At 45.0% G+C, this 25,802-nt stretch overlaps 1 protein-coding gene across 6 annotated transcripts in view; it reads left to right on the top strand.

Moving 5' to 3' along the window:
* Positions 1 to 24,667, top strand: part of LOC118510463 (ataxin-1-like) — a 35,707-nt gene extending 11,040 nt beyond the window's left edge. For 3 of the 6 annotated variants that reach the window (XM_036052347.1, XM_036052338.1, XM_036052329.1), the window contains exons 3-7: positions 15,729 to 16,516; positions 16,660 to 17,226; positions 17,321 to 18,208; positions 21,562 to 21,817; positions 21,911 to 24,547. In XM_036052347.1, coding sequence (XP_035908240.1) covers positions 16,236 to 16,516; positions 16,660 to 17,226; positions 17,321 to 18,208; positions 21,562 to 21,817; positions 21,911 to 22,660 — 2,742 coding nt within the window. In that variant the 5' untranslated portion in view covers positions 15,729 to 16,235 and the 3' untranslated portion in view covers positions 22,661 to 24,547. Of the gene's footprint in view, positions 1 to 13,394; positions 13,533 to 15,728; positions 16,517 to 16,659; positions 17,227 to 17,320; positions 18,209 to 21,561; positions 21,818 to 21,910 lie in introns of those variants that run through there. The other 3 variants (XM_036052358.1, XM_036052365.1, XM_036052320.1) reach the window with 3 other exon arrangements.
* Positions 24,668 to 25,802: the final 1,135 nt, after the last annotated feature.

Here is a 25,802-nt window from a genome sequence, read left to right as displayed (position 1 = left end):
CTTCCCATTCCTACCATCATCCCAACTATCCATCATTGGAACTTCTCTCGATGTGGACTGTTGTTTCCAAGAATCATCTTCCGTTTGGTCAGTGCACGAGCGGGTATTCCGAAGGGTTCGGAGAAGAGAGAAAAATAAAAGGCGATCGAAAATAATCATTTCGTCCGAAAGGGCTTGAGAACCCCCGAAGCACAGGAATAGCAGCACTACACTCTCTACACTCTCCTCCGGCAGGCCCATACCAAAAGGGAGCAAAACGGACAAAACAAGAAAAGAATTAAAGGAACAACAACAACAACAAAAAAACCCTCGAGAGATGTCTTCCAACGGTCACATGTTGTGTTCCCTTCAATGGTGTGTAAAATCTCGGCAGAGTTCTCTCGCGGGGGTGATGGCAAAAGGAAGAAGAGTTTCATGGCGGTGCGGGATGATTTCATCCAGGACCCAGAGCTTTGGACGCTGCTTCTTGAGCTCTTCTCTGTGAGGAGAGTGAGAGAGGGGGGAGGGGGTGGGGGGAAGAGTGAGAGCAGAAGAAGCATATTGGAGCGATCAAGGGCACGATCTCTTTTCCAGGTCTCTCTCTTTCTCTTGCTGCCCTATCGTTAGCTTTCGAGTCATCGTTGCCCTTTCCACGAATAATTGATCCTTCTTGCTTGCAGACGGTTTCTAACTCACGCGAAGGAGCTGTGAAACGAAGATCCTCAAACCTTGGGGAACCCAATAAAGAAAGCAACTACTCCAGCTAGCAGCAGCACAGCAGCATCAAGGGAAGAGTCTCCGGGAGTTAAAGATAAGAACACGCCGCCGTCCTGTGTTGTGCGTATGTGTGAAGGAGAGCACGAAATTATTGGTGTGGGGAGGGGGGGGGGGGGTGGCTGAGTTGTCTGGTGGTGGTTTTTCTGGGAAGGAGGGCCCACATTCTTGGTTACATTCCTGTGCCGTTCCTCGGCTTTTTTTTTACGGTTGTCATTGTCTCGGTCCAAAACGAGACGCGATCGCGTAGTGCTCTGTATCTGTTTGTGTGGATATATATCGTTTAACGTACGTTCGTTGTTTTATGGCAGCATCAAGATCATCTCGCGCACAAACACCATAGGGCCAAGATGTATGCGCCAAAGAGGGAAGACATTATGAAGTAGTTAAAGAGCTTAAGAAACGCAGATGAGAGTTGGGAACGAAAGGGAACGGATGATTGAAGCTTTTATAGCGCGTTTCCCCCCCTCTCTCTCTGTCTCTCTCTCTCTCTCTCTCTCTCTCTCTTTAACCTCCTGTGTCCTCCTCCTGTATTCCTTTTTGGTGCATCTTTCCGTCCGACCTCGGATTGTGTTGGGAGTTGTTGGGCAACACTTCGACACTTGTGATCCGATGGTTGGTGGTTGTGATGTTGTGGCTGATGGAGAACATGAATGTTTAGCCACACGTTAATGATTCACTCAATGGGCGAAAGAGTGCTGGACGTCTGGTCCATGGATATTCCCCACATTTCACTCCGAATTAAACAAAAGCTCATACATTTCTTGAATGTCGATCGATTCTAAAGCACGTGGTAACGCTTTCAAAATCTAATTTTTATATCATGAAAAAGATACCAAGAAGAAGGGAACATGTAATAGAAGGAGCTTTTTAATCATTCCATAGTTCTGCTAGATTCACTTCACGAATTCTCGACGTTGGATCATGTGAGAGATTCTTGGCACTTGTCCCCAAGCTTAATGGAGAACGAGAAAACTTCCCCCTAAAATAATTCCTAGAGCTCAGGGCGCTTATAGGGGTTTGGGATTCTTGTTTTGGCAACTTCAAAAATCATGAAGAGGTTTTGGGATATATACCTTTTTTGACTTCTCTGACTTATGATTAAAACCGTAGCTGTAAATTAAAAATATTTTTTACGGAGGGTATTGACAACCGTATGAAAACTGTGGTGGTGCTACCGTTGTATCATCTAAGTACCTCACCTGGGTTAAGGTTCCAGAAGTCCTCGATACCGGTTATGATCTAGAGCCGTCATCATTCAATCCAATATCCCAGCCTTCTTTCTGTAAGGACTATTTTTCCATTTCAGTTGGGGCTCATCACGACTTCTCTGTCCATTTGGATTACCTTAAAAATATTACCGCTAGGTCTTCCGGCGTCATTTTCATAATATGACCAATCTACCGAAGCATGGCGAATCTATGCACAATCAAGTAAACGACTGTAAATAGTTCGACAATTTTGCGACTTCTCCATTGTCCTCCTACACAAACGAGAACCAAACCAAACTCTTCTGAGCATCCTCTCAAACGCAACTCAAAGAGGAAATCGTCGATTTTAGAGAACGACTCCATATCTCAGAGGAGAGTATGTGAATGGCTGAGACTATAAATGTCACAGCTTTGTCCGTCGCGACAGATTTTTTGTGTGGAGAAGTTTTTTCAAGTATGACATATTAACCCCCTTTGCTCTCGTTTTTTATATATCTCGTTTTTTAAATCCTTTTTTGTGTGTATGGGGTAGATGATTCCTTTCATATGGGGTTATCCTATCTTCTTCCTTTGCACTACAACCTCGAGAGGTCTCGGTCTGCCATTTCCGGCTTTCTGTAATTTGGTTTTTACCCATAGCAAAGTAGTCAACTCTCCTACGTACGGGGAGGCTGTCTGGATGGGATTTGAATCCTGGTCCTGCCGTGTGAAGACCAGCGCCATTATCGTCTCGGCCACCGGATCGCCCCTGGGGGCTATTCTCTATACCTAAGTAGTATGTTTCTGAATATCCTGTTCGAATTGCTGCGTCATTTTTTAATTAAAGGCAGCAAAGAACAAGAGCCTGAAGAGAAAAGTTATCTTAAATAAAGTATGGTCAAAACATTGCACAGGATACTAATGCGACTAAAAAGCAATTCAAATTAATAGTGTGAGCTAGTGTTTGCCTCGTCACGTAACTATTCCTATGTGCTGAACGATGCATACAGCGTAAAATTAAAACTTTATTTCCCCATTCTAGCGAATTCCCGTTGTTTGCACGACCGACATAACCGACCGAGAGTCACTAGCTCGCTTTTCTCCGGCGATACAGCCGGAAAACACAGTGGAAAATAACCAATGTTACCGATGCGCTACCGATTGGAAAATCTCGGAAAATTCCCATGAATCTCTTCCACCCCGGGTATTTGAAAATAGTTAGAGCTGGGGTTGTTGCGCTTTATGGAGAAAAAAGTAAAACCGGGTGTGCGCGCTCATTAAATGCGACGACGCCTCCCATCGCCAATAGGTTTTGGGAGGGTGGGTTGTGCGCTTTTCTTTCCCACTTTTTTGTTCGTCGTTTCGCTCTGTTCAAAACACAAGACAAATAATAAGGAAAAGCGCCTGATGGTACAACAATTCACTCAAACGAGGATTTTTCCTCCTACCCCACACTCGCTAGATCCGAGGGGGGGGGGGGGTTGCTCGCGCGCGATTTTTTCTAGCCAAAAGGATAATGATGTTGCTCGTTAGTGGCTGGTTGGGCTCGAAGCACAGGAAATGCATCACGCTTATTTTCGCTCTAGCGCGGCAGGTTCTCTCTATTATTTGTAGTGCGCGCGCCTCCATTTCCCCCCGTTTTTGGAATGGTGATGTGGAGGATGAGATGTATGCGTCCAGAGAATATGAAGTGTGTATCCTGCCACTTTTGTGTGCTTTGCATACAGATGGAGGGCAAGGGGATACAGATGGTGTGTGCTGACCAGGAAGGAAAAGTTTCTAATCATTCGACCCCGATTCCTGGCTTGGACTTCGATTAATCTCGCCGTGTAGACTCTTCGATAATGAGCGGGGCTCTTGGTTCGGATTTGTGATGTTGCTCTACAAATGCAGCTAGGTGCTTTCTGCTTGGTTCGCGTCTCCCGGCAACAGTTGCGCGTTGCTTTACCAATTATAAATTGTTTATTCTTGTCACGAATGCACTGATTTGCATGATCCTGGTGGTGCGCTACCGGTGAACCAATTATTCTATCGCAATCCAATTATTTGGAAAGAAAAGAGAGGAACTGTGTCATTTGATTTCCTTAGAAAAATAATCGGCTTGCTTTCTAGTTCGTGCTTTTTAAACCTACCTTTTATTTCCACCTGTTTGGGTTATAGTTGTTTTCTCCTGAAGAGAGGATGGATAATTGGGTTTTGGAAAGATGTTTTCGTTTTCGCCTCCCCGCCCAACGCTGTTCCGTGGTGTGCTATTTATGTACATCGATCTGTTTAGACGTTACAGGTCCCGGCGGGGGCCTTGCGGAATGTGTGGCTACATGCTTTTTTTTTTAAACAAAATTCTCGCGTTTCATCCGGGAATTAATTCTCCAACACCCCTCGCTCGCTATATTGGTTTTTGCCCCTGTGACGTCTGGCAGTTTTGTTGTTTAGTTAGGTACGAAATGTTGATTTGGATGCAGAGAAAAAGAGAAAGAGAGAGAGAGAGAGAGAGAGAAAGAGAAAGAGAAAGAGAAAGAGAAAGAGAAAGAGAAAGAGAAAGAGGAGGCACTGTTGTACTTCAAATTCTTCACAATATCTTCAACGTGTTAATGATATTTGGATTCATTAAAGACTCCATTTATCCCCTTGACAATTCCTGCAATAAATTTAAAAAAAAACTGATTAAAGTTGTCTAATATCCGTGGACCCGATCCGTATCACTTGGACTTTACACGACAGGGAACGATTATCAAATCCCATCCAGACCGCCTCCCACCCGTACGCAGGACTGACATTCCAGCTGCGGGTAAAATCAAGCCAGAAATGGCAGGTCCCCCCAGACCTTTGGAGGTTGTGTAGTGCCAAGGAAAAAGAAGATCAATTGAGAGCCTCGGCCAACAGAATACATTAGAAACAATTTTTGAGTAGCGAAGGAAGAAATATATATATAATGTACATTCCTCGGGGAGTAATGCACTGTCGATGGTGACTGACGTAATGGGGATATTACTGACAAATATTGGCGGATCAAGTTCCTTGGAAGAGGTCCTAAGCAGAATGTTGAAGGTTTCCTACACGTGGAATTTTCTGACTGGGCTAGAGTCACAGGTCAAGAAGAGAGATATTATACGCGTTCAGAGTTTGGGAGTTCGGAAGGCACTCCCTCTGAATGATTGAGGCTCTGAAGCTTAACCCCCCACAACTAGTTTAAAAGAAGGGGTTCGCCTCGGCTGATATGAACGATAACTTGATAACTCGGGGGCCACCTTGAGTCTCGATAAATAATTTAATTTTCTGTTTAATAACTACCGGACATTAGAACTAGTGATAAAACTTAGGATTTGACGTTTTGAGCGTGATTACAGAGTGATTTTCTAGAGAGGAGGTCCAAATTCTGACAGTTCGAAGACCAAAGGGGAATAGAAGTTCGTTAAACATTCTTCGGATAGTTTAATAAGATCACCTTCAACCACAGAGAGAGCTATTGGCGGTAATCAGGAGGGTATTCTCATTTTTTGTTGAGCATCTGAACATCTGAATACCAGTCGGAACACAGGTATCTGGTATCTGTACCAGTATACTCCTGTGTAAGTTCAATTTCTTCACGATCATGAGGACAGAAGAAAATTGGATTCTTTTACGACTCTTTTTATGCTTTCTATAAATAACTTTTGCCATAAAAATGGTCAAACTGGTTAAAGCTAACCAATATGTGGTTCGTTGTCAACTGCAAAACAACGGGAATGCCTCAATTATCCATGGATATTACCAGAAGCCGAGCACTAGAGAAGGATTAATTATGCGACATCGTAAAACGAGTTGAAAAAAGCTCTAGACCGAATCGCGAAAACTCGTTGCATGTGACATTTAATATTTACACATTTCAGTCGAAAGGAAATGAACTTCCAACAAACCAGATTATCCTTAGAAATCGATTTCCTCCGTCGGCTAGAGGAAGATCGAGAACAAATTATTGCGACATAAATAATCGTGCAAAAGGAGATGAGTATTGCTAACACATAAACATTGGCGATTTAAGTCTTCAATTTCGAAATCTTCTACGGACGAGGAATGTGTCCCAATTATCTTAGGTGGGGGGGGGGGGGGGGGGGATAGATGATATGTACGCACTAGTTTTGTTTTTACTACCGAAGAAAATTATGTGCAATCGTTAACTGTGAAGCAAATGCTATGAAAACTCTGTAATATCCTCCAGAGAGAAGTACCGGTTGTTGGTGAATGTGGACAAGAGGCCGCTTTCCAGAAATCTGTGACGTCTGGCAGTTTTGTTGTTTAGTTAGGTACGAAATGTTGATTTGGATGCAGAGAGAAAGACAGAGCGAGAGAAAGACGAGGCACTGTTGTACTTCAAATTGTTGTACTCTTGACAATTCCTGCAATAAATTAAAAAAAACTGATTAAAGTTGTCTAATATCCGTGGACCCGATCCGTATCACTTGGACTTCACACGACAGGGAACGATTATCAAATCCCATCCAGACCGCCTCCCACCCGTACGCAGGACTGACATTCCAGCTGCGGGTAAAATCAAGCCAGAAATGGCAGGTCCCCCCAGACCTTTGGAGGTTGTGTAGTGCCAAGGAAAAAGAAGAAGATCAATTGAGAGCCTCAGCCAACAGAATACATTAGAAACAATTTTTGAGTAGCGAAGGAAGAAATATATATATAATGTACATTCCTCGGGGAGTAATGCACTGTCGATGGTGACTGACGTAATGGGGATATTACTGACAAATATTGGCGGATCAAGTTCCTTGGAAGAGGTCCTAAGCAGAATGTTGAAGGTTTCCTACACGTGGAATTTTCTGACTGGGCTAGAGTCACAGGTCAAGAAGAGAGATATTATACGCGTTCAGAGTTTGGGAGTTCGGAAGGCACTCCCTCTGAATGATTGAGGCTCTGAAGCTTAACCCCCCACAACTAGTTTAAAAGAAGGGGTTCGCCTCGGCTGATATGAACGATAACTTGATAACTCGGGGGCCACCTTGAGTCTCGATAAATAATTTAATTTTCTGTTTAATAACTACCGGACATTAGAACTAGTGATAAAACTTAGGATTTGACGTTTTGAGCGTGATTACAGAGTGATTTTCTAGAGAGGAGGTCCAAATTCTGACAGTTCGAAGACCAAAGGGGAATAGAAGTTCGTTAAACATTCTTCGATAGTTTAATAAGATCACCTTCAACCACAGAGAGAGCTATTGGCGGTAATTAGGAGGGTATTCTCATTTTTTGTTGAGCATCTGAACATCTGAATACCAGTCGGAACACAGGTATCTGGTATCTGTACCAGTATACTCCTGTGTAAGTTCAATTTCTTCACGATCATGAGGACAGAAGAAAATTGGATTCTTTTACGACTCTTTTTATGCTTTCTATAAATAACTTTTGCCATAAAAATGGTCAAACTGGTTAAAGCTAACCAATATGTGGTTCGTTGTCAACTGCAAAACAACGGGAATGCCTCAATTATCCATGGATATTACCAGAAGCCGAGCACTAGAGAAGGATTAATTATGCGACATCGTAAAACGAGTTGAAAAAATCTCTAGAGCGAATCGCGAAAACTCGTTGCATGTGACATTTAATATTTACACATTTCAGTCGAGAGGAAATGAACTTCCAACAAACCAGATTATCCTTAGAAATCGATTTCATCCGTCGGCTAGAGGAAGATCGAGAACAAATTATTGCGACATAAATAATCGTGCAAAAGGAGATGAGTATTGCTAACACATAAACATTGGCGATTTAAGTCTTCAATTTCGAAATCTTCTACGGACGAGGAATGTGTCCCAATTATCTTAGGTGGGGGGGGGGGGGGGGGGGGGGATAGATGATATGTACGCACTAGTTTTGTTTTTACTACCGAAGAAAATTACGAGCAATCGTTAACTGTGAAGCAAATGCTATGAAAACTCTGTAATATCCTCCAGAGAGAAGTACCGGTTGTTGGTGAATGTGGACAAGAGGCCGCTTTCCAGAAATCAGATCATCAAACTTGGCAGACTTGAAAAGCAAACGGAGGGAGGTAGAAGCAGCAGACAAGGGACAAACACAAGTGGCCATTTAAAGTGCCAGAAAACAAGTACACATTCAAACAACGCAAGCGCCGGTCCTTGAGAATATCTCACAAAATATATTATGCGCCCAGCAGCCATAAAACAGAGGAGGGCCGAGACATTACGGAGTCTTTTTTCGCACCGTGTCCCATAAAATCGTCTCCTCGCTGGAGAAGCTTCTCGTTCTGACCACCGATGATCCTCGAAAGGTAAACGGGCATATAATGGGTTATTGGTTGGTTCAATAAAACATCCTCACCTTTGCGGGGGGGGATACACCTCGATCATAAAACGCCGGAGGAGAGATACACCCGAGAGACATAATGTCTCCTCCGTCCTGCCGGGTTATCTTCAGGGGTCTCGAAGGCAACGATCACTTTTATGATCCTCGCTCGACCGAACGTCTGTGAGCACCGTCAGCCAGCAAAGTTGTTGGTAGCTGGTTCTCGTGTCGTGCAACGCACCAGCGACGCGAGGATCACCGATTCTTGAAGCGGTATGTGCTTGGTTTAAGAGGTACCTGCACGTGCTCTGCACCCCGCGTCGATAAGGGTCCCAGTGCGGTATCTGCTCTGTCCCTTTTACCAACGGACCATCAACGTATAACACCTCTTGAGTGTTTTATGATGAAGGTTCTTTCTTTTTGTTTCTTTTATTGGTTCGATCGCTCACTCTCTCGGCTTTAAGATATTCACCTTGCATTCATTCTAGCATATCCAGAGGACACACAGAACATTGATGGGAAAAGAGCATCATCTTGAAGCTGCTCTTTTTTTTAACGGGAAAGAAAACAACCCGATGTTTATATGGTCAGTTTTCTAAATTCATTTTAAGGATATCTGATATTCTGATGTCTATGGCGCGTGCGATTTCCGACGATAGTTTCGATAGGGGTCAGACAAGTTGTCGCTTCTGTACACTCTGCGTTTTGTAGCAACTAGAAAGCTAATTACACAGCAGCAATAAAGGTGTTGTTTGCGTGCTAAAATTCACGACAGAGAGCGTTGCTGAATACAGGGAACTCTCTACCTACCTCTCAAGGAAGTTAACGTAAGATAGGTTGCGAGATTTTGATTTTTGTTGATACTTGGAAAGGCGAATGGAGGTAGATAGCCGCCTCCAAGAAGGACAGATTTTGTATGTTTGAAGGTTTGCTTTTGTTTTTCCGCGTATGTCTGTTGTGCAAAGCGTCGCATCCATCTCGAATTGTTTTTTTTTGGTTCTTCGTAGCACAAACAGACCTTGGCTTATATTGTTGTGTACCTCCTTAGCCTTACCTATCCATCCAGTTTTTTTTACCTGTCCCTTTTCGCCTACGTTATTTGACCTGGGACAATTCTCCCAATTTGGTTTCGGTTGCGCCTATCTTCTTACTTTCTTGAGCAATTTTCCCTATTGAGTCCTAAGAATTCCTATGACACAGCAGGTTTTTTTTTGCTGGTAGTTGAACCGCTTCAAGTAGAGCCATAAATGAGGAGGCGCTGAAGTTGTAAGTGAGGCAACAAATGATAAAACCAGTACACAGCATAGTTTTTGACGGCAGAACCTGAACCCCCTCCTCCACCCGATCAGAGTGCAATTCGAACGGTTAAAATCACACTTTTCCGTGTGTTGCGCTTTATTGCTTATTCCTCGATAAAACGGGGTGTAAGCAAACAAGCCTTCTCACTTGGTCATACGGTTTCAAGAATGCGCACCATTTGCACTTTTGTTTCTTGTTTTGTTTGGTGAGAAGCCTTTTCACGCAACCATTACACTTTTGTTTGTTGTGTGCACATGTACATTTGCAAGATTCTGCCGAGGAATAATTTTACAATTACGAAACCTTGGGTTGGGGGAGAGAGGTGTGTATAACAAGTGTATTTTATGTTGACCACGGCGGCGGCGGAGTTGTGCGCTTCTCGATTTTCGTTGGGCGATTTATTCAGCGGATTCGTTTTTGGACCTATGATCAAACTAGTTTGAGAACCTAAGGGTTTTGTTCCCCCACTAGCAGCTTTATCTCCACGCGAGTTAATTGGGATATTGGTGGTAGAAGAATTTCGTGGCTCCCTCTTATGGAGATAAGCTTCTGGAGATCCTGAGGTTTTAGTATTCTAGATCTTAGGCTGCTGAGGATCCTGACACAAACGTAGATTAGATCGACAAGAAACTTGAAGTCCATAATTTTCATGGCTTCTGAGCGGGTTATGTCCCTCGTGAAGTAGGCAAGAATTCAAATCTACTCTTTAATGCATCGCATCAAGTTCTTGAAGATGGAGAAGGTCCTGACCACTTATACAAAGTACTGGATGAAAGTTCCCTACTTCATCAAGAAGTAACATCTGGATCTAGTTTTAGTTATCATCAAAAATTAGGCAAAACCAGGCAATGAGAAGGACCTGCCTTAGTAGGACCATAGGATATTATTTTTGTTTAAACTTCAAGTCATATAGCCTCATCTCAGACTGCATTTGCTCAGTGTCAATTCTGCATGTACAAGGTACGGCTTCATATGACATATTTCTAACAATTGTCCCTCAAGAAGGTGTTAATCTCAGTAGCGAGCTTCGAATTTCACTTGAGGGCGCAACAGAGAACACAAGCATTTTTGTATGCGAGTCCCCGTACGGAGGAGTGTTCCTTAGCGGTAATATCTAAATGGTACGCGACTGTTTACTCGCGTGTATATCAGAACCGTAGTGCTCGTTGTATAACAATGACCTTGAATGTGCTCTTCTTCTTTGTGCAAGCCAAATCATTAGCTGTCAGAAGGTTTGTTTTTGTGTTTCTTTTTGTATCTTTTTCATATCGCTTTGTGTGCGTTTTTGTGGACACTCACGCACTTTTTTTTCGTTATCACGGTTTTTAAGCCTTTGTGAGTGTTAAATTATCGCTACTAACTTCTTCTAGCCTAGCTTGGCAGTGATACAAAATCCCGATGTTCACTTCATGCCCCCCACCTCCCCCCCCCCCCAGGACTATACAAGTTTTGCGGTGCGGGTTTGCCGTACGAAAGGGATGTGAAGAGCGAGAGAGCGTGAGTTGTCACTAGATACGTTACAAGTCTTCTAGGAAAACGGCTTTCACACGCTAAGGAGGGAAGGTCTGCTAATTAAAATTCTAAACCAAATATGCTTTCCTCCAAGAAAGCCTGTGAACGCCGCAGTACATCTTTGTAGAGTCGATTGAAAGCTTGGTTGGGATATGAAACATATGGGGGGGGGGGGGGGGGGACGGCGGTTAAAGGAGCATGCATTGTAAGTGGAAGGACAACTAGCGATGTGAAAGTGTTTAGTAGGAGGGGTTTTTGAAGAAGGCAAGATACAAGCTGTTTTTACTTCGTTATTATTTTCTCATGAAGGTGAAACACTTGAGTGATCTATACCTGCTTCTGAATGTTTGAGCATATGATGTCTGTTCCGGCTCGCCGATGAGTTCCGGCCGTTGAATAACGGAAAAAGCATTGGTCAAAACAGTATGTTTCAAATCTAAAAATCTAAGCCCCACTGCATTTAGAGGTCCACTTCTTCAAGGACTTCGTCAAGGACAGTTTCGTCTATAGCATTACAATATCTTGAGTTGTACTTCTCTCATATGTGCTAGTTAAGCTACTGTCCCCTTAATTGGATAGTTACACCCAGTCGGTCCGCTACTAATGTCCTAGCACAATAGAAGAAATAGTTCGCCTAGACCGTTTCTTCAGGGATATTTATTTCATGTTTCTTCTAGGTTTAGGTTTTATAAGATTCTGAATTCACTTGTATATATTTTAACAATCTCATCGAAGTATGTGCCCACTCGGCATGCATTTCGCAAAGATCAGTAGGTATGCGAATTGCACTGGTTCTGGTTTGCATGGCTTCAAGAGATCATGGTTTCTGAGGAATTCTAGTTTTTTTTTCTAGAATCTCTACGGATGTCTAAGCATTGGAACTATCTAGCTCTCTTAGACATCTCTAAGCTAACTTGTTGTGAGGAATATTTGAGATATGTCCACATCGAACAATCTTTGCTCACTATGTGTGTTGTGCTGCGAGCCACTCACCAAGGATATTCAGACACTCACGCGCTATTGTATGCGTGCGTCGTATGCCTTTATGTAAGCCGTTAACAGGTCCGGTAGTGTAGAACTCATGTATCTCCCCCCGTTCCCATCTTCGTCAATCACAACTCTCCCGTGTCTCTGCAGCAGCTCATTTTAGGGCTTTTCTGTTTTTTTTTTTACGAGTATGTATCCTCTCAGAAGTCCTTTAGCATGGGCTTTTCCGGTAACCACCCGTGTGTGTGTGTCTGTTTGGGTGTTGTTTGTTGTGCAGCAGCAGCAGCCACTACTGCCGCCCCACAGCCAGCCAAGCGGGATCGATACAGCTGAGATTATATTTAGCTCTCGGTACAGGGGACTGTTGATACTGCTGCTACTACTACTACTACTACCACTGCTGCTGGCCTGGCACATGGTGTAGGGGTCGTCTCCGATAACAACACAACGGCGCGCTGGTCGTCGTCACAGACTGTGGGGACCATCCACGCCGCGGCCATAAAACCGGGGAATCTTTTTTTTGTGCGCCCGCCCTCCCATAAAAGCGTACCGCGCGACCACAAACGGCACAGGGCGGATCGAAATCTGATCTTTGCCTGCTGGAGGTTTATGAAATTCCAACAATTAGTCCAAGAACGTTGGTATTATCCGTTCTGACTTCTGGACTCCTGTAGCCCCGGACTCGCGGAATCGTTCCTGATCGCCAATCGAGGAGTTGTTGGGGGGTGTAAAGGGAGCAAGAGGTGGTATTGATCGCGGGGGAGGCTAGTTAAGGAAAGAAATCCCAAAAAATGGTTGTCAAAGAAGAAAAGAAAACAATACCCATCCTCCCCCCCCCCCCACACACACACACACACACACACACACACACACACACACACACACACACAGAAACGAACAAAAAAAAAAGAACGACACCAGAGTTCGGAAGCTTCTTCACGAGACAAGGACAATTGTCTATAGCAATGTGTATGTCTCAGGGCTTGTGTAAATGTTTTTGTGTGCGGAAGAAAACAGAACGAGAGTGTAGTGCATCCTTTTCGGAGCTTGGAGCTTGGTAACGAAGCTGTCCGTCGTTCCATCTGTTTGTGTGTGTGTGATTGTTGGTATCCGCTTAGTTTTTTTTTCCTGAAGTAAATTGTGAGGCGGCGGCGTTTCCGTGGGTTGGAGATTTTGTTTGGGAGCCGAGAGTGTAGAGTCACCAAGCAGAACCGGATGTGAAGAGCTTTGTGAGAGTGGGGGGATATGGGAGAGGGGAGGGGGGGCCTAGCGACCGGAGAACGAGAGAGAGAGAGAACCAGCGGGAGCAATAGAGAGCGAAAGAGTGAGAGAGATCCTTTATAATGGAACGCACCGGTACAACCGGCGATTACTTGTGGTACGAACGGCACTCAACGCAGTCCTTTGCCCGCGAACCCAGAACAGTTGATAATAGTGGTTCGGTACGTGTGCATGGTCTCCTCTCGCAGGAGGACATACGCGGGTGTACAGCACCGGGTCGGTGTAAGTTGATTTCCTTCTTCCTTTCCCTAGCTAATAGAAGTGTGATAAAAGTGGTTTTTATAGATTGCATTTAGGAGAGGTTCGGTTAGGACAGTTTTCCTCTTCCTTTTGCAGTTGAAGTTGAAGTTTTGCAGTAAGTATGTTTTAGCCGCCGACACCCAAATGAGAAACGTTCTCGTGTTTGATGTTAGAAGAAATGAAAGTGATATCAGTTGGTTTAGTAAAATGAACAGAAAAAAAGAGCGCTACTCCATTTGAATGTAATTGGAGGCGTTGTTAGGCAACAAGTGGGGAGGGTTTTTGTGTGCAATCACCAACTCCCCAGGCCTAAATTTAGATCTGCTACTCCGAGCACCACAACTCTCCATGTTTAAACGCCGGATTTGGTTGGTGAGGGTTTTGACGTGTTTCAAAAGAAAAGGTTCGTGAACTTCAAACGAGAAGAGATTTTCAAGTTCTTGCAGTACTTGCAATAATCATGGTTGTCCTCTCCCCCACTTTTTTGGGATAGGCAATATAAAAAGGCCATTTGTATTTTCGATTCGAATTGCTTTTTGATTGGGTTTTCTTTTTTGGTGGGGCGCACAACACCGATCAAGAAGAGAGCTTTGATAATGTCTGCGTACCGCCACCCCCGCGACAAACTGCTTTAAATCACCCTTCGTTAGGGGGCACGCACGGCGCTAGGAATAATTAGGCTCCCCCCATCCCTCTCGCTCAATCTGTGTGTGTGTGTGTGAGTGTAATTTAGCTTTTAACCGGCATCTCTTTGCAGGGTGAAGTCTTGTGCGAGTTTGTGGGTGGTCAATTTGTTACTGTTTGAGGAATTGGCCTCCGTCATGTAATCGGCGATCAGTTAAAAGATAATCTCCTCCAGGTGCTACAGGGTGGTAACTCACACACAGTTTGGCTTAGGCTAATTGAAGCCACACATAGAGGAGAAATTGCAAGCAAAGATCGAACGTGTGCTGATAAAAGCTAACAACAGGCAGGCAGCCGTTTTCTAGCAACACCTGTTGCCCTGGTTCTCATATCAGATTTCCTTGCCCGGTGGAGGGATGGTTGTACATATCAAGTTTGAATGTGTGCATTAGGCATCAAAAGTAATTCTTTTTATATCAAGAAGGGTTTCACAAGGTTTTTTTTTGTAATCTTTAATTTTGTTTCCAAGGATCGCCGATGTACGTACACTCTTTTTAGTGAAGACGCCAAACAAAATAGGGCCCACCTGGATTAGCGTAAGCAGTTTCCAAATCCGTATAGTGTCTGAAGAATTGATCCAACAGTTGCCCCTTCAAACAAGACGAGAGCTCTCCTTCTCCGATGTGTGAACCTTTTTGGTTTTAGGGGGGGTCCCTCCGAATACTTGCCGTCATTAAAACCCACACACCCGCCATGTTCGCACTGACGATTGAAGCGACGCTCTTATCATAATTCTCGAATATTGATCACACCCGAACCGAAACTTTTCCCACACACACACACACTACCCAAAAACCCCAAGATCGCCCAAATTAACCGAAACCTAGAAAAGCAAAGAAAGGATCCCGTTTTTCTCGACTTGTGCTGTGCTTGTTGTTTTCGAGTGCTCACACTCACACACTTCGCCACGTGCGCCATTCCATTATATATCCTTGCAGCTTATTTTTGGCACCGGAGGAGCACTCACACACCAATAATGAGTTCCAGCTGTGGGTGAGTGCCGGTTTGGCCCTGAATTATGTTGGACCTGTTGCTTCACTTGGGTGTTTCAGCCTGCTCCAAAAGGAGGGGTGGCCCATTTTTTGTTGTTGTTGTTGCATCGCCTTATCATTATCACACGGACCTTGGGAAATTGGTTGGTGAGTGTGTTTTGAGTTACAAAAGGAGCGAAAAAGCGAGAGAGAGAGAGAGAGAGAGAGAGAGAGAGAGAGAGAGAGAGAGAGAGAGAGAGAGAGAGAGAGAGAGAGAGAGAGAGAGAGAGAGAGAGAGAGAGAGAGAGAGAGAGAGAGAGAGAGAGAGAGAGAGAGAGAGAGAAAGTTAGAGAACGAATGAGGGAGTAAAAATTTTACGTAGGTTTTTAATGAGGCTTTTTAGCCGGTATTTCTCAAAAGTACGAATATTAAATATCTTCCTTCCTAAAAAAAACAAATCTTCTTTTTATTAGGTAAAAGTGACTAATAATTATTTTTTATTCTATTTCTCTGTAAATTTTAGCCTTCGGCATATTGCAGCACCCCCAGAACGGCAAAGGCGTGGGAAAATGGTACCCCGACTGCTAGCAGCAGCCAGCTTGTCGCCACGAATGTTCCCCGAAGTCCGTGCTGGCAGCGGTGTTGAGGAGGGGTGAACCAGCGAGCGAGAGGCGGGCGACGTTGACTGACCTGGTGGGAGGGGAGGAGGGTTAGTGGAATGTGTGCCAAATAGTGTAGTGTTTGAAAGTGAGAGTGACGAACAGCTCTTTTTTTTGTGGAAGAAAAACCTCCGCTACGAGAGCTGTAACGTTTTTTTTTATGGAACACTTAAGGACGAAAAATTGACTAGTGAAATTTCACGGGTCGCGTGAAAACTACGGAACAAAATCCGGCTACTATCAAAAATCTAGAATCTGGATTTTAAATTTCAAGAACATTTCCCTCACAATCAGCAGAAAAAAGAAGCATCAAACAACAAACCGCGAGCAGTGTGTGCTGGGTTCCCTGCTGCGGTGGGGGAGCCGCCGAAATGTTATCGGCGGTGGAAAATTTAGGTTCGGCGGGCGCGGGTCCTGGCCGGGTACAGTCGTACTCACGGCACCATGCCCACCAACCGCCGGCTCCGCATCAGCAGCATCATCATCCGGCGCCGCATCACCATCCGTATCATCCGCTCCACACGATACTGTCACCGTCGGCAATCGGGGGCCAGCTGCAATTGCCACCCTTGCTCGGGGCGCAAACCTCCCTAGCCCACGCGATACCGTCGGCGGTCGGCAACGAGTTTGTCCGGCCCTACCCGAAGCAACGGTAACTAAGCGTTAAGATTGATGGGTGTTAATTATTTCTAGTTTGTTTCTTGGACTACTTAGACAGCTTGTCCAGACAGCTAGAGATAGAGGCTACTAAAATTGAGTATTTTACTAATTTTAACTCCATTTCGTCTCTTCCAGGTATGAAGAAAACCGTTGCTTCGGTATACCGTCCGCGCTAACAACGGAGCAACGACTCAAGTATGGTGATCCGCCACCGGCGTCCGCACCCGGCACGAACGTACTCATACACCCCCAAACAGGCCCAGTCAATTTGGCGGTTAGCAGTAGTGGCGGCGATGGTGGTGGCAGCAGCGGAGGGGACGAATTTCCCAACTCTCTCATCTACACGCAGTCCGCCAATCCAATTCAATCGGATGCATTGAAGTACACGTCTGGGGCTGCCGCTGCCGCCGCCGCCCTTCAATCGGCCACCTATCAGCAAAAGCTGCAACAGGAACAGCAACACCAGCAAATGCTCGAGTTTCTGGGTGCACAACAGCAGCAGCAGCAGCAGCAGCAACAGCAGCAGCAACAGCAACAGCAACAGCAGCAGCAACAGCAACAACAACAACAACAAACGGCCGGCAACCGGATGGTTTGCTTTCCGGCGATGGGATCGCTAGACGTATTCGGAGGCTATTCGCCACTGAATTACGATATGTATCCTTACAGGTACGGTAGAGACTCTAGAGTAGTTGCACTCAAGTAAGCATGTTTTGTATTATTTATATTTTTTTTTATTTTTAAGTATATACTGCGAGCATGTTTTCTATTGATTTATCTTTTTTTAAATTTTAAGACGTGTTCATGGACGCCCAACGTATATACCACCGCCAAACCATCGACCACTGGAACAGCGTTACGCCGGAGGGCCGGTCGCGTTTCTACCACCGCGAGGACCACCGTCAGCAGCAGACACGTCCATCACTGCTGTACGGCTGCCGAAGGCGGCCGCCGCCCCAGTTGCCATCAAGTCGAAGCTGTGGCATATGCCACTGTCGCCACCGGCACCACCAACACCACCGTCGCACCATACGCCAAGAGACATTTCGCTGCCAGTAGCATCAACAGCATCCTCATCCATCGTACCGATCACTGCCGATGTGGATACGCTCGTTGCCTCGTACAGAGCGCTTAAATCGGCTCAACTGCAACATGCAGCCTACCCCAGAATGTGGGTGCCACCGGATGTATTGCAGCAGTCGGCGGCGGCGGCGGCGGCGGCGGCTAATGCAGCCTATCTTAACGAGCTGCCCAACCTCGTGGGACCGGAGGAGGATAAAAATGGTATTCAGCCGTATCCGTTGCTTGGCCACGGTGGTACATCCATCGGTCATATGCCGACCCTGCAGGATACGTACATGGCCGCTTCCGTGCAGCAACGGCATCGTCCAAAGTTCGGTCCCATCTCGGCCACCACTACTAGCAGCACTGCTTCATCCGCCGCTGCCAGTCTAATGCAGCAGGAGTTTAAGGTTCCTCTAGGTATGGAAGGCTCACAGAAACAGCAACGTAACGGTGGTGGAAGTGTACGTATCGAACCGCCCCAAACAATCGGGACGGCGTACACCACCACCACCACACACGGAGCGTCCGACGGTGCAGGTGGCAGCTGTGATCGCCGAAGCAGCTATGAAGTAGTAGAGCCACACGAACTGGCGGAGGATAGTAGTAGCGCTCATCAACGGTAAGTCTTGTGCGAATAGAAATTGGTTCCATTACCAAATTTAAATTTTTTAGTTCATATTTTAATATTTAAGGGAGTAGGGGGAGTTTTGCAATTTTTCTTTACCCATTCGCACCTTGGAAAAATTTTCTAAAATCTCAACTTCTTTATGTTTTGTCCGTACATTCTGGATTAATTTTATCCTTTGCTGAATAGCCAAGTTCTGCGTACTGTGAAAAGTGTTCCGGAAGAGATTCGATTCCCGTTTATGTCGTGTGAAGACGGGCCTCTCTGTAGGCTAGTGATGGGCGCTCGGAACTTCCTGGTTCCGATTCCGTTGTCAGAATCGGTTCCGATTTCGATGCCGGACCCGATTCCCGTTCATTAGAACGTTTAGAAAAAGACCGAATCCGTGAAGTCGTGAGCAAGTTGCTTAAGCAGCAAATCCATAAGATGGTAGTCCTTGGTGACGACGTGTTCAAGTTGTTTTTTGCATTTTTCTGTAGGCTCGATTTCAAGAATGCAAATATGATTTTTGTTAAACGGCAATATTTACTTACTACTTACAACCGCTTTGCGGTCTTGGCCTGCTGCAACAATCCTCGATACCGCTCACGGTTTAGCGCCGTCGCTTGCCAATCCGTTATCACGGCTGTTCTGACAAACGCATCAACGCCATCTTCTTCTTCCTTGGCACTACAGCACCCTTTACCTGCCATTTCTGACTTTCTGTGACTTAAATTTACCCGTAGTAAAGTATCGACCCTACGCACGGGGAGGGCCGGTCTGAATGATATTTGAACGCCGGTCCTGCCGCGTGAAGATCGTCGCTGCTATCGTCTCGGCCACCTGACCGCCTCATCAACGCCATCACTCCCTCTCAATTTGGGCCTACCACGCCTCCTCTGTCCGTTTGGTCACTCTAAAAGGACATTACGGGGTTCTCATGACATGATCAGCGAGTCTAATTTGCTAATTAGGGAGTATGGCGAGTCTAATTTGCTGCACGGTGGTGAGATCATCGTAGAGCTTGTCATTGTAGCGGCTCCGCCATTGTCCTTCCACACATACGGGGCCAAAAATCCTTCTGAGCATCTTCCTCTCGAACGCGGCTAAGAGGGCTTCGTCAGTTTTGGCCAATGAGGCCATATGTCTTAGAGGTGTATGCGATTACTGGGATTATTAATGTTCTGTACGTGTTCAGCTTCGTCCGTCGTGACAGGTATTTAGACTGGTGAAGTTTCATCAGGCTGTAGTATGACAGATTGGCCACCCAGCACCGTTGCTCGTAACCTCAACATCCATGGTATTGTCGGTCCTGACTTTTGATCCCAGATAGGGGTGCAATCACCAATCGGTACATCACCCCTGCGTCAATCAGTGTTTGTTAGCAGAGCCGCTGGTGGTGCCACCATCATTTTGGTTTTCGCCTCGTTAATCTCCAATCTACGGTTTTGTGCCACTCGCTCAATCCTTTGGTAAGCTTCTGCTACATAGGAGAGGAGATGGTCCCCGAAGTTTCCACCTCCGAGTCACTGATGGCTCTCCATCTAGCGTCAGATTGAAAAGAATACAGACAAAAGCTCATCTCCCTGACGCAAGCCATTAGAGTTGCCTGGCATGTAATGTTGGCCATTGTCATTCTTACAAGCTTGGTAAGCTTGACCGGGATTACAAAAGAGCTCTTTGAGTCGTATAATTTTACCATGGCTATTATTATTATTATTATTATTATTATTATTATTATTATTTATTGTCCGCCAATGATGGTTCAACAATGCTCTTTAACACTAAAAGGAAAGGCGAGGGTGACAGCAGGATTGGGTGGCAAGGAAAGAGGCTTCACGAAGACGGACACGAAAACGAGACAGGGGGACATTATAGTCGAACAGGTGATAGCACTTATTCAATGCCGATAAATATAATATAAAGGGGATGGGAAATGCCGATGGGATATAAAGGGGAGGTTTATCGCGGAGGCGTCGGGAAGGAGCATAAAGAGGGATGGATACAGGAGAGAACGGACATCAAGTTCATTTAACAGGAGTCGTGCAATGAATCTTGCACGGATATGGAAATGCCTTTCCTCAATGGATTCTAGCCCAAGAAGACGACAACGGACTGGATAGAGAGGGAGAGATAGATGATAACCGGTGTCGAACAGCTACACGAGTAAATTAGTGCTGAACACTCTCCAGTCTGGCCATCGCAGTATCGAGCCTGGGGGAAACCAGACTACAGTCGCGTATTCCAGGGAGGATCGCACCCAACAGCAGCACACGAACTTCAAGCAGAGGGGATCGCAGATTTCGGAACCATAGCCTAATGAGCAGACCCAGTGATTTGTTAGTCTTGTTGATAACATAATCAATATGGGAACTGAAGGACAGCGTTTCGTCGAGCCACACACCTAGATCCTTTACAGATGATATGCGACGTACAACTGTATCACAGAGAGTGTAACTAAACGAGAACGAGAACGAGAACGAGAAAATGAGATCACACAACACTTATCGGGGGGACAGGAGTAGGCCATTTTTACGAACAGAGAAGGAATTTAGCACAGATTGGAGAAGACAACAGTCAGCAGACGAGGACACAGGAAGGAAGATCTTGAGATCATCTGCGTAAAACAGAAAACCTTCGGCGGGGAGGATAGAAATACAGTCATTAACAAATAACAGAAATAAAATAGGACTAAAGACACTATCTTGAGGAACGCCCGAGGAACCTAGTAAAGAGTCGGACAGACAAGACGAAACTCTAACTCTATACGATCTCGAAAACAGTCAGTTTGACGTATATATACGACGTCAGTTTGATGACCGGATAACATGTTCGATAGGGCAGAGGAAGAGGATGATAGGAAGGATGGAGGAGAGAATAATTGATTCAAGGATTTTCGAAATGGAGGGGAGCAGTGAGATACCACGGTAATTGGAGCATACAGAGCGACTTCCAAGCCAAGCAGACTTCCATAAGGTAGGAAAGGAAGCCTCATTGATGGATCTGACAAAGACGCGAGTTAAGAGGGTAGCAAAAAAGGATACACACTTCTTAAGGACAGAGGAAGGGCTACCATCAGGACCTGGCGAGTAGGACAACTTGAGCTTAGACAGGGCAGACAGTACAAAGGAAATATCTACATGAAACTCATTTAGGAAGAAGACGTTGACGCTGTCATATGCGGCTGTTAAATCAATGAAGAGATGGTAGGAGAGTGGACCTGATCCGGTATCGGATCTGAAACAGAATCCGGTACCTACTATCCGGAATCGATTCCGACCAATTCCGATTTTGGCCATCAGCAATGTAGACTATACTACTAATATTACTAACTTTTTCTTTACATTTTATCGCTCTTTCTCACCCAGCATACTGCATACGACGGTGTTGAAGCCGAAAATGTTTCTCCGTGGTTCGATGATTGCTTTCCGGAACGGAGTAAAGAAACCGGTCGAGCAGGTTCGGCTGGAAGATTTCTTGCGCACGGCAGCGATCGCGGCGGACGTGCGCCTGACCGAGGCACTGACGCGTCGCATCACACCCCGCTTCAGTACCAGCAGCACCACGGGTGAAGTAAGCAAGAAGATTCTTGTGCGCTTCAGCTATGACCAGCAGCAGCGTCATGTAAGAGTGACTATTCCTTACCACAAGGAGGAATTAAACATATTAAGAAAAAAAACTTACTAATCCCGCTCGATTTCGCTTTCCACTTCTCAGGGTGCACTCGAGACGACCATGGACTACCCGTTCTTCGTCACAACCAAGGGCTGGACGTCGCACAATCCGGAAACCACCTTCAGCAACTACGGGCTGGACTGTGCACCGCTCGAGGTGGGCGACGTGTTTATCGTGCTGGTGCCGCGTTTTCCGCCACGCGACAGCATTCCCTTACCAACAACGCAGAATACAGCCAACACCATCACCGAGCAGCGATCGATCGAACACTTCGCACCACATCAGCAAAATGTGAAGCAGAGCGAAAGGAAGCTGCAAATCGCGAACGTCTTTTCCTTGAATCCCAGCGCTGCCCAATGTTCGCCCACCGACGAGAACATGTCCCTCCAACAGCCCCTACACCGACAGCAACAACAACCACATGGTGCAGACGTCGAGAAACAACCGTCGGAAGAGCCACGACGGCACGAGGAAAACGGTGGTGGCAGTACTGCTTCGGCCAGTCCTACGATTATGGTTGATGATAGTAACTCTACGTCGCCGCCACACCACGGCTGGATGGCGGTAAAGTCATCCACCGGTGGCAATGGTGCGTCGGGAAAGCGACGTCAGGATGGACAGCGGCGTGCTACTGCCAAACGTAAGCTTACGGAAACGCAAGCCAAGGATGTGTTCCGTCCGGACGATGGTGCGGATTGTAGTAGTAGTGCCAGAATCGAAAATAGACGCCGTACCAACAAGGGCAGCAGCAGCACTACTACCACTACTACTACTACCGATCCTGTGGAGTAAAACACACACCACACCACACCCCATTGGGTGGTGAGCATTCTTCTTTTTTTTTCTCATGGTATTCAATCTAATTGGTAAGGCCTTATCCGGGAGTTTCGCAAGGTGAAACTGTAAAAAAAAATCATAGTGAAATGGAGAGAGAGACATATAGAGATTCAAATGCGCGCAGCAGCAAGCACACACACACAGTTGAAAACAGAATGAACTTATGAATGAACATTGAAATTGAAAAACTTTATAAAAGTTTAGGCGAAAGGTGTGGTGTTGGGAGATATATTACAGATCAAAGCTATAGTTGTTGTTGCGCCGCCGCAGGTTGAAAAACGAGATATAGATACAAACAAAAAAAAAAACGATGGAGAAAAATAATGTGGAAAAGATATGTTTTCCACTGTATATTTCATGAGCTTTTCTTCGTTGCGTTAAGTAGCCAACTCGAATGGTATCGACGCGACGACTACTAACTGCCACTTTTGCTTTGAATAGTGTACTCAGCAACGCCCCTCCCAATAGTTCACAGCCAGCAGCACTGCGTTATAAGAAATTTTTCATGAAAAAAAGGAAATTACGAAAATTCATTACTTTAACTCTACACAACTACAACTACTACTACTCACTCACTTACTTACCCATCTATATGTATCATGCGACGAAAGTCCAAAGAGAGGAGAGGAAGGAGGATCCCATTGCACCTGGGGTACCTCCGAAAAGACTGATAAAAAGACGAATATAGGTTTATACTGCGTGAAAAGGTTTCAAAAGAAAGGTACACGTGTAGGTAGAGGGAACGCCTAAAAGAGCATTGCTATAGAGGGGGGCAGCACAGCACCCAAGACACATCCATCCATCGTCTCGATCAGAAACGGTTTGTGTGCTTTAGTAGACACGGGAAGCGGATTTAACGAACTAATAGTATCGTGTTGTGAGCTACTCGCACATACATGAAGAAGAAATCAGGGTGGGGGGGTTATATATGCATGTTTCACACGTACCTGTGATACATTAATGGTAGTCGGCCACCACCACCACCACCACCCCATCATCGCCATTTACGATTGTGACACTTGTTGAAACTTTTTTTTTTTGTCGGTATAAATTTTCCCGTCCAAGTAGGAAATAGGGTTTTGCTTGCTAATTATCAATTAGGAAAATTTTCTGTCATTTTGTTTTCTCTCGCGCTCTCCGTTGAACGTGTGCGCGCCGAATCTAATTGGGCGTGTTCACCGTTGGAAATTTATAGTTTTCATCTTTTATAGTTTTTCTTTTTTTTTCTCTAAAATATGTTTTGACAATTAATTCTTAGAAGAGATGAAATTTAAAATTTTGATGGGTGGCTAGGAGATGAATTCTAGAGGTTTTTTATATATCTTTTTTTTTCTCTTTTCTTAACACAAAACTATTAAACTTGAAAGCGAACTGTCGAGATGTGACACGCGGGGCAAATGGTTGCCATAAAATAAAAATATGCCCCCGCTTCCCAGTTGTACTCTAGAATCCAGGACTATTTTCTGTCTATTCAAAATTATAGGAGTATTAGCAATAGGGGAGATCTCGGTAATTGAACTCTTATCCAAACTCTTCCCTCCGTATATGAACCACAAGGAAGGCGCATCACACACACAGAAAAAGGTTAGATGATTGTACTGTATTTGTGTGTTGGAGAATGTTTAATTCCGCCAGGTTGCGCGTTACTCCATAAATTCTAGGGGGAGTGTTGGCAGTGAAAATAAGGATGAAATCGAAGAAAAATTAGAGCATGAACTATTTTGTGTTTTGCTTGGAGCAAAACAAATGGCGAGCAGAATTTCTACATAATGAAGCTTTTCTTTTCGTCTTGCGTTTATACACAATGAAAAGCTGACGCCGAACAACAACACAAAAAAAAAACAAACAAAAAAAGAAACAAAATGAATTATATGTGAATTTCGTGTACGAAGAGTTAGGTGAAGAAAATAAAAAAAAAAAAACGGGCCGGGTGGGGTGCGGCACATACACACAGACAAAACACACGGCGCTGATGAACTTGTCAAAATCAGGGACTAAAACTAAAGATAGAGATAGAGCCTAACATATTTTGATATAGATGTATTACTATAACCGCGCCTATGCTCGGAACTCAGAGGGCGCCACGCATCTCATCATTGGGAGGGAGTTTTTTTTATAAGAGGGAATCCCTCTCCCACCCTCCCCTTCCGCTTCCCCAATTTTATTCCATTCCTTCTGTGGTGTGCTGCGTGTGTGCCCCCCGAAGCTCTAGTTGATCGTCTTTAGATGATCACGCGTGTGCAAAAGAAGGTCCAGCCACACGCACAGCACACACGTATACGCGTGCGCTCAACCGCACACAACGCTCACTCTCAATATGGTTGATTTCAGGATACTTTAACATACTTAAACACACACACACACACACAAGCTACTACTACTATTACTACCACACAACACATACAACGAATTCGCGAGATGCCAAGAAGAAGAAACATAGCAGCAAAAAAAAAAAACTTTGGGGGGATGGGGATGTGTCGTAGGTGTGTTTGGTGTTATGAATGTGTGGGTGTGTGTGTTAGCTTTAATATCTTCCCGAGCTTTTACCTTCCACGTGTGTATGTAGTAGCGTAGCGCGTTCAGCGCGCTTCAGCTCCGAGATGATTTAGTGCAGCTGTGTTAGGCAACCAGAAAAACGTCATCGAATATGGAGTTCTTGGAGTGGATGTGTGTGATTACTATGTACTACTGAAAAAGTGCTGAATGTTGCTAAAAGAGAGAGCATCATTTTAATGGGGCAGATTGGTTCACCGTGTGTGTGTGTGTTAATAGAAGCCACACTTCCAGTCATATATTATATAGTATAGCAGGAGCTCTTCAGAGGTTGTGCATTATTCGCTGTGCCGTGAAAAATAAAACTCAACACACACACACACACAAGACAAACACGTAAATAACAAACTATAAGTAAATGTTATGAAAAACGTACAATTATATAAAAAAATAGTGACATGAAAAAAAAAACACACACTGAAACATAAATAAATGAATGATAGTGTACTGAAAAACGGTTTCGTATCGTGGACGCGTGACACAACCACCACACACGATTAGAAATGTGTGTGTTGCTGTAAATGATGGTGGGCGTTTATTTAAT

Source organism: Anopheles stephensi, chromosome X (genome assembly GCF_013141755.1).
Source record: "Anopheles stephensi strain Indian chromosome X, UCI_ANSTEP_V1.0, whole genome shotgun sequence".
Taxonomy (NCBI): domain Eukaryota; kingdom Metazoa; phylum Arthropoda; class Insecta; order Diptera; family Culicidae; genus Anopheles; species Anopheles stephensi.
Note: the sequence above shows the minus strand (reverse complement) of the source record. Positions and strands in the feature narration are given on the sequence as shown.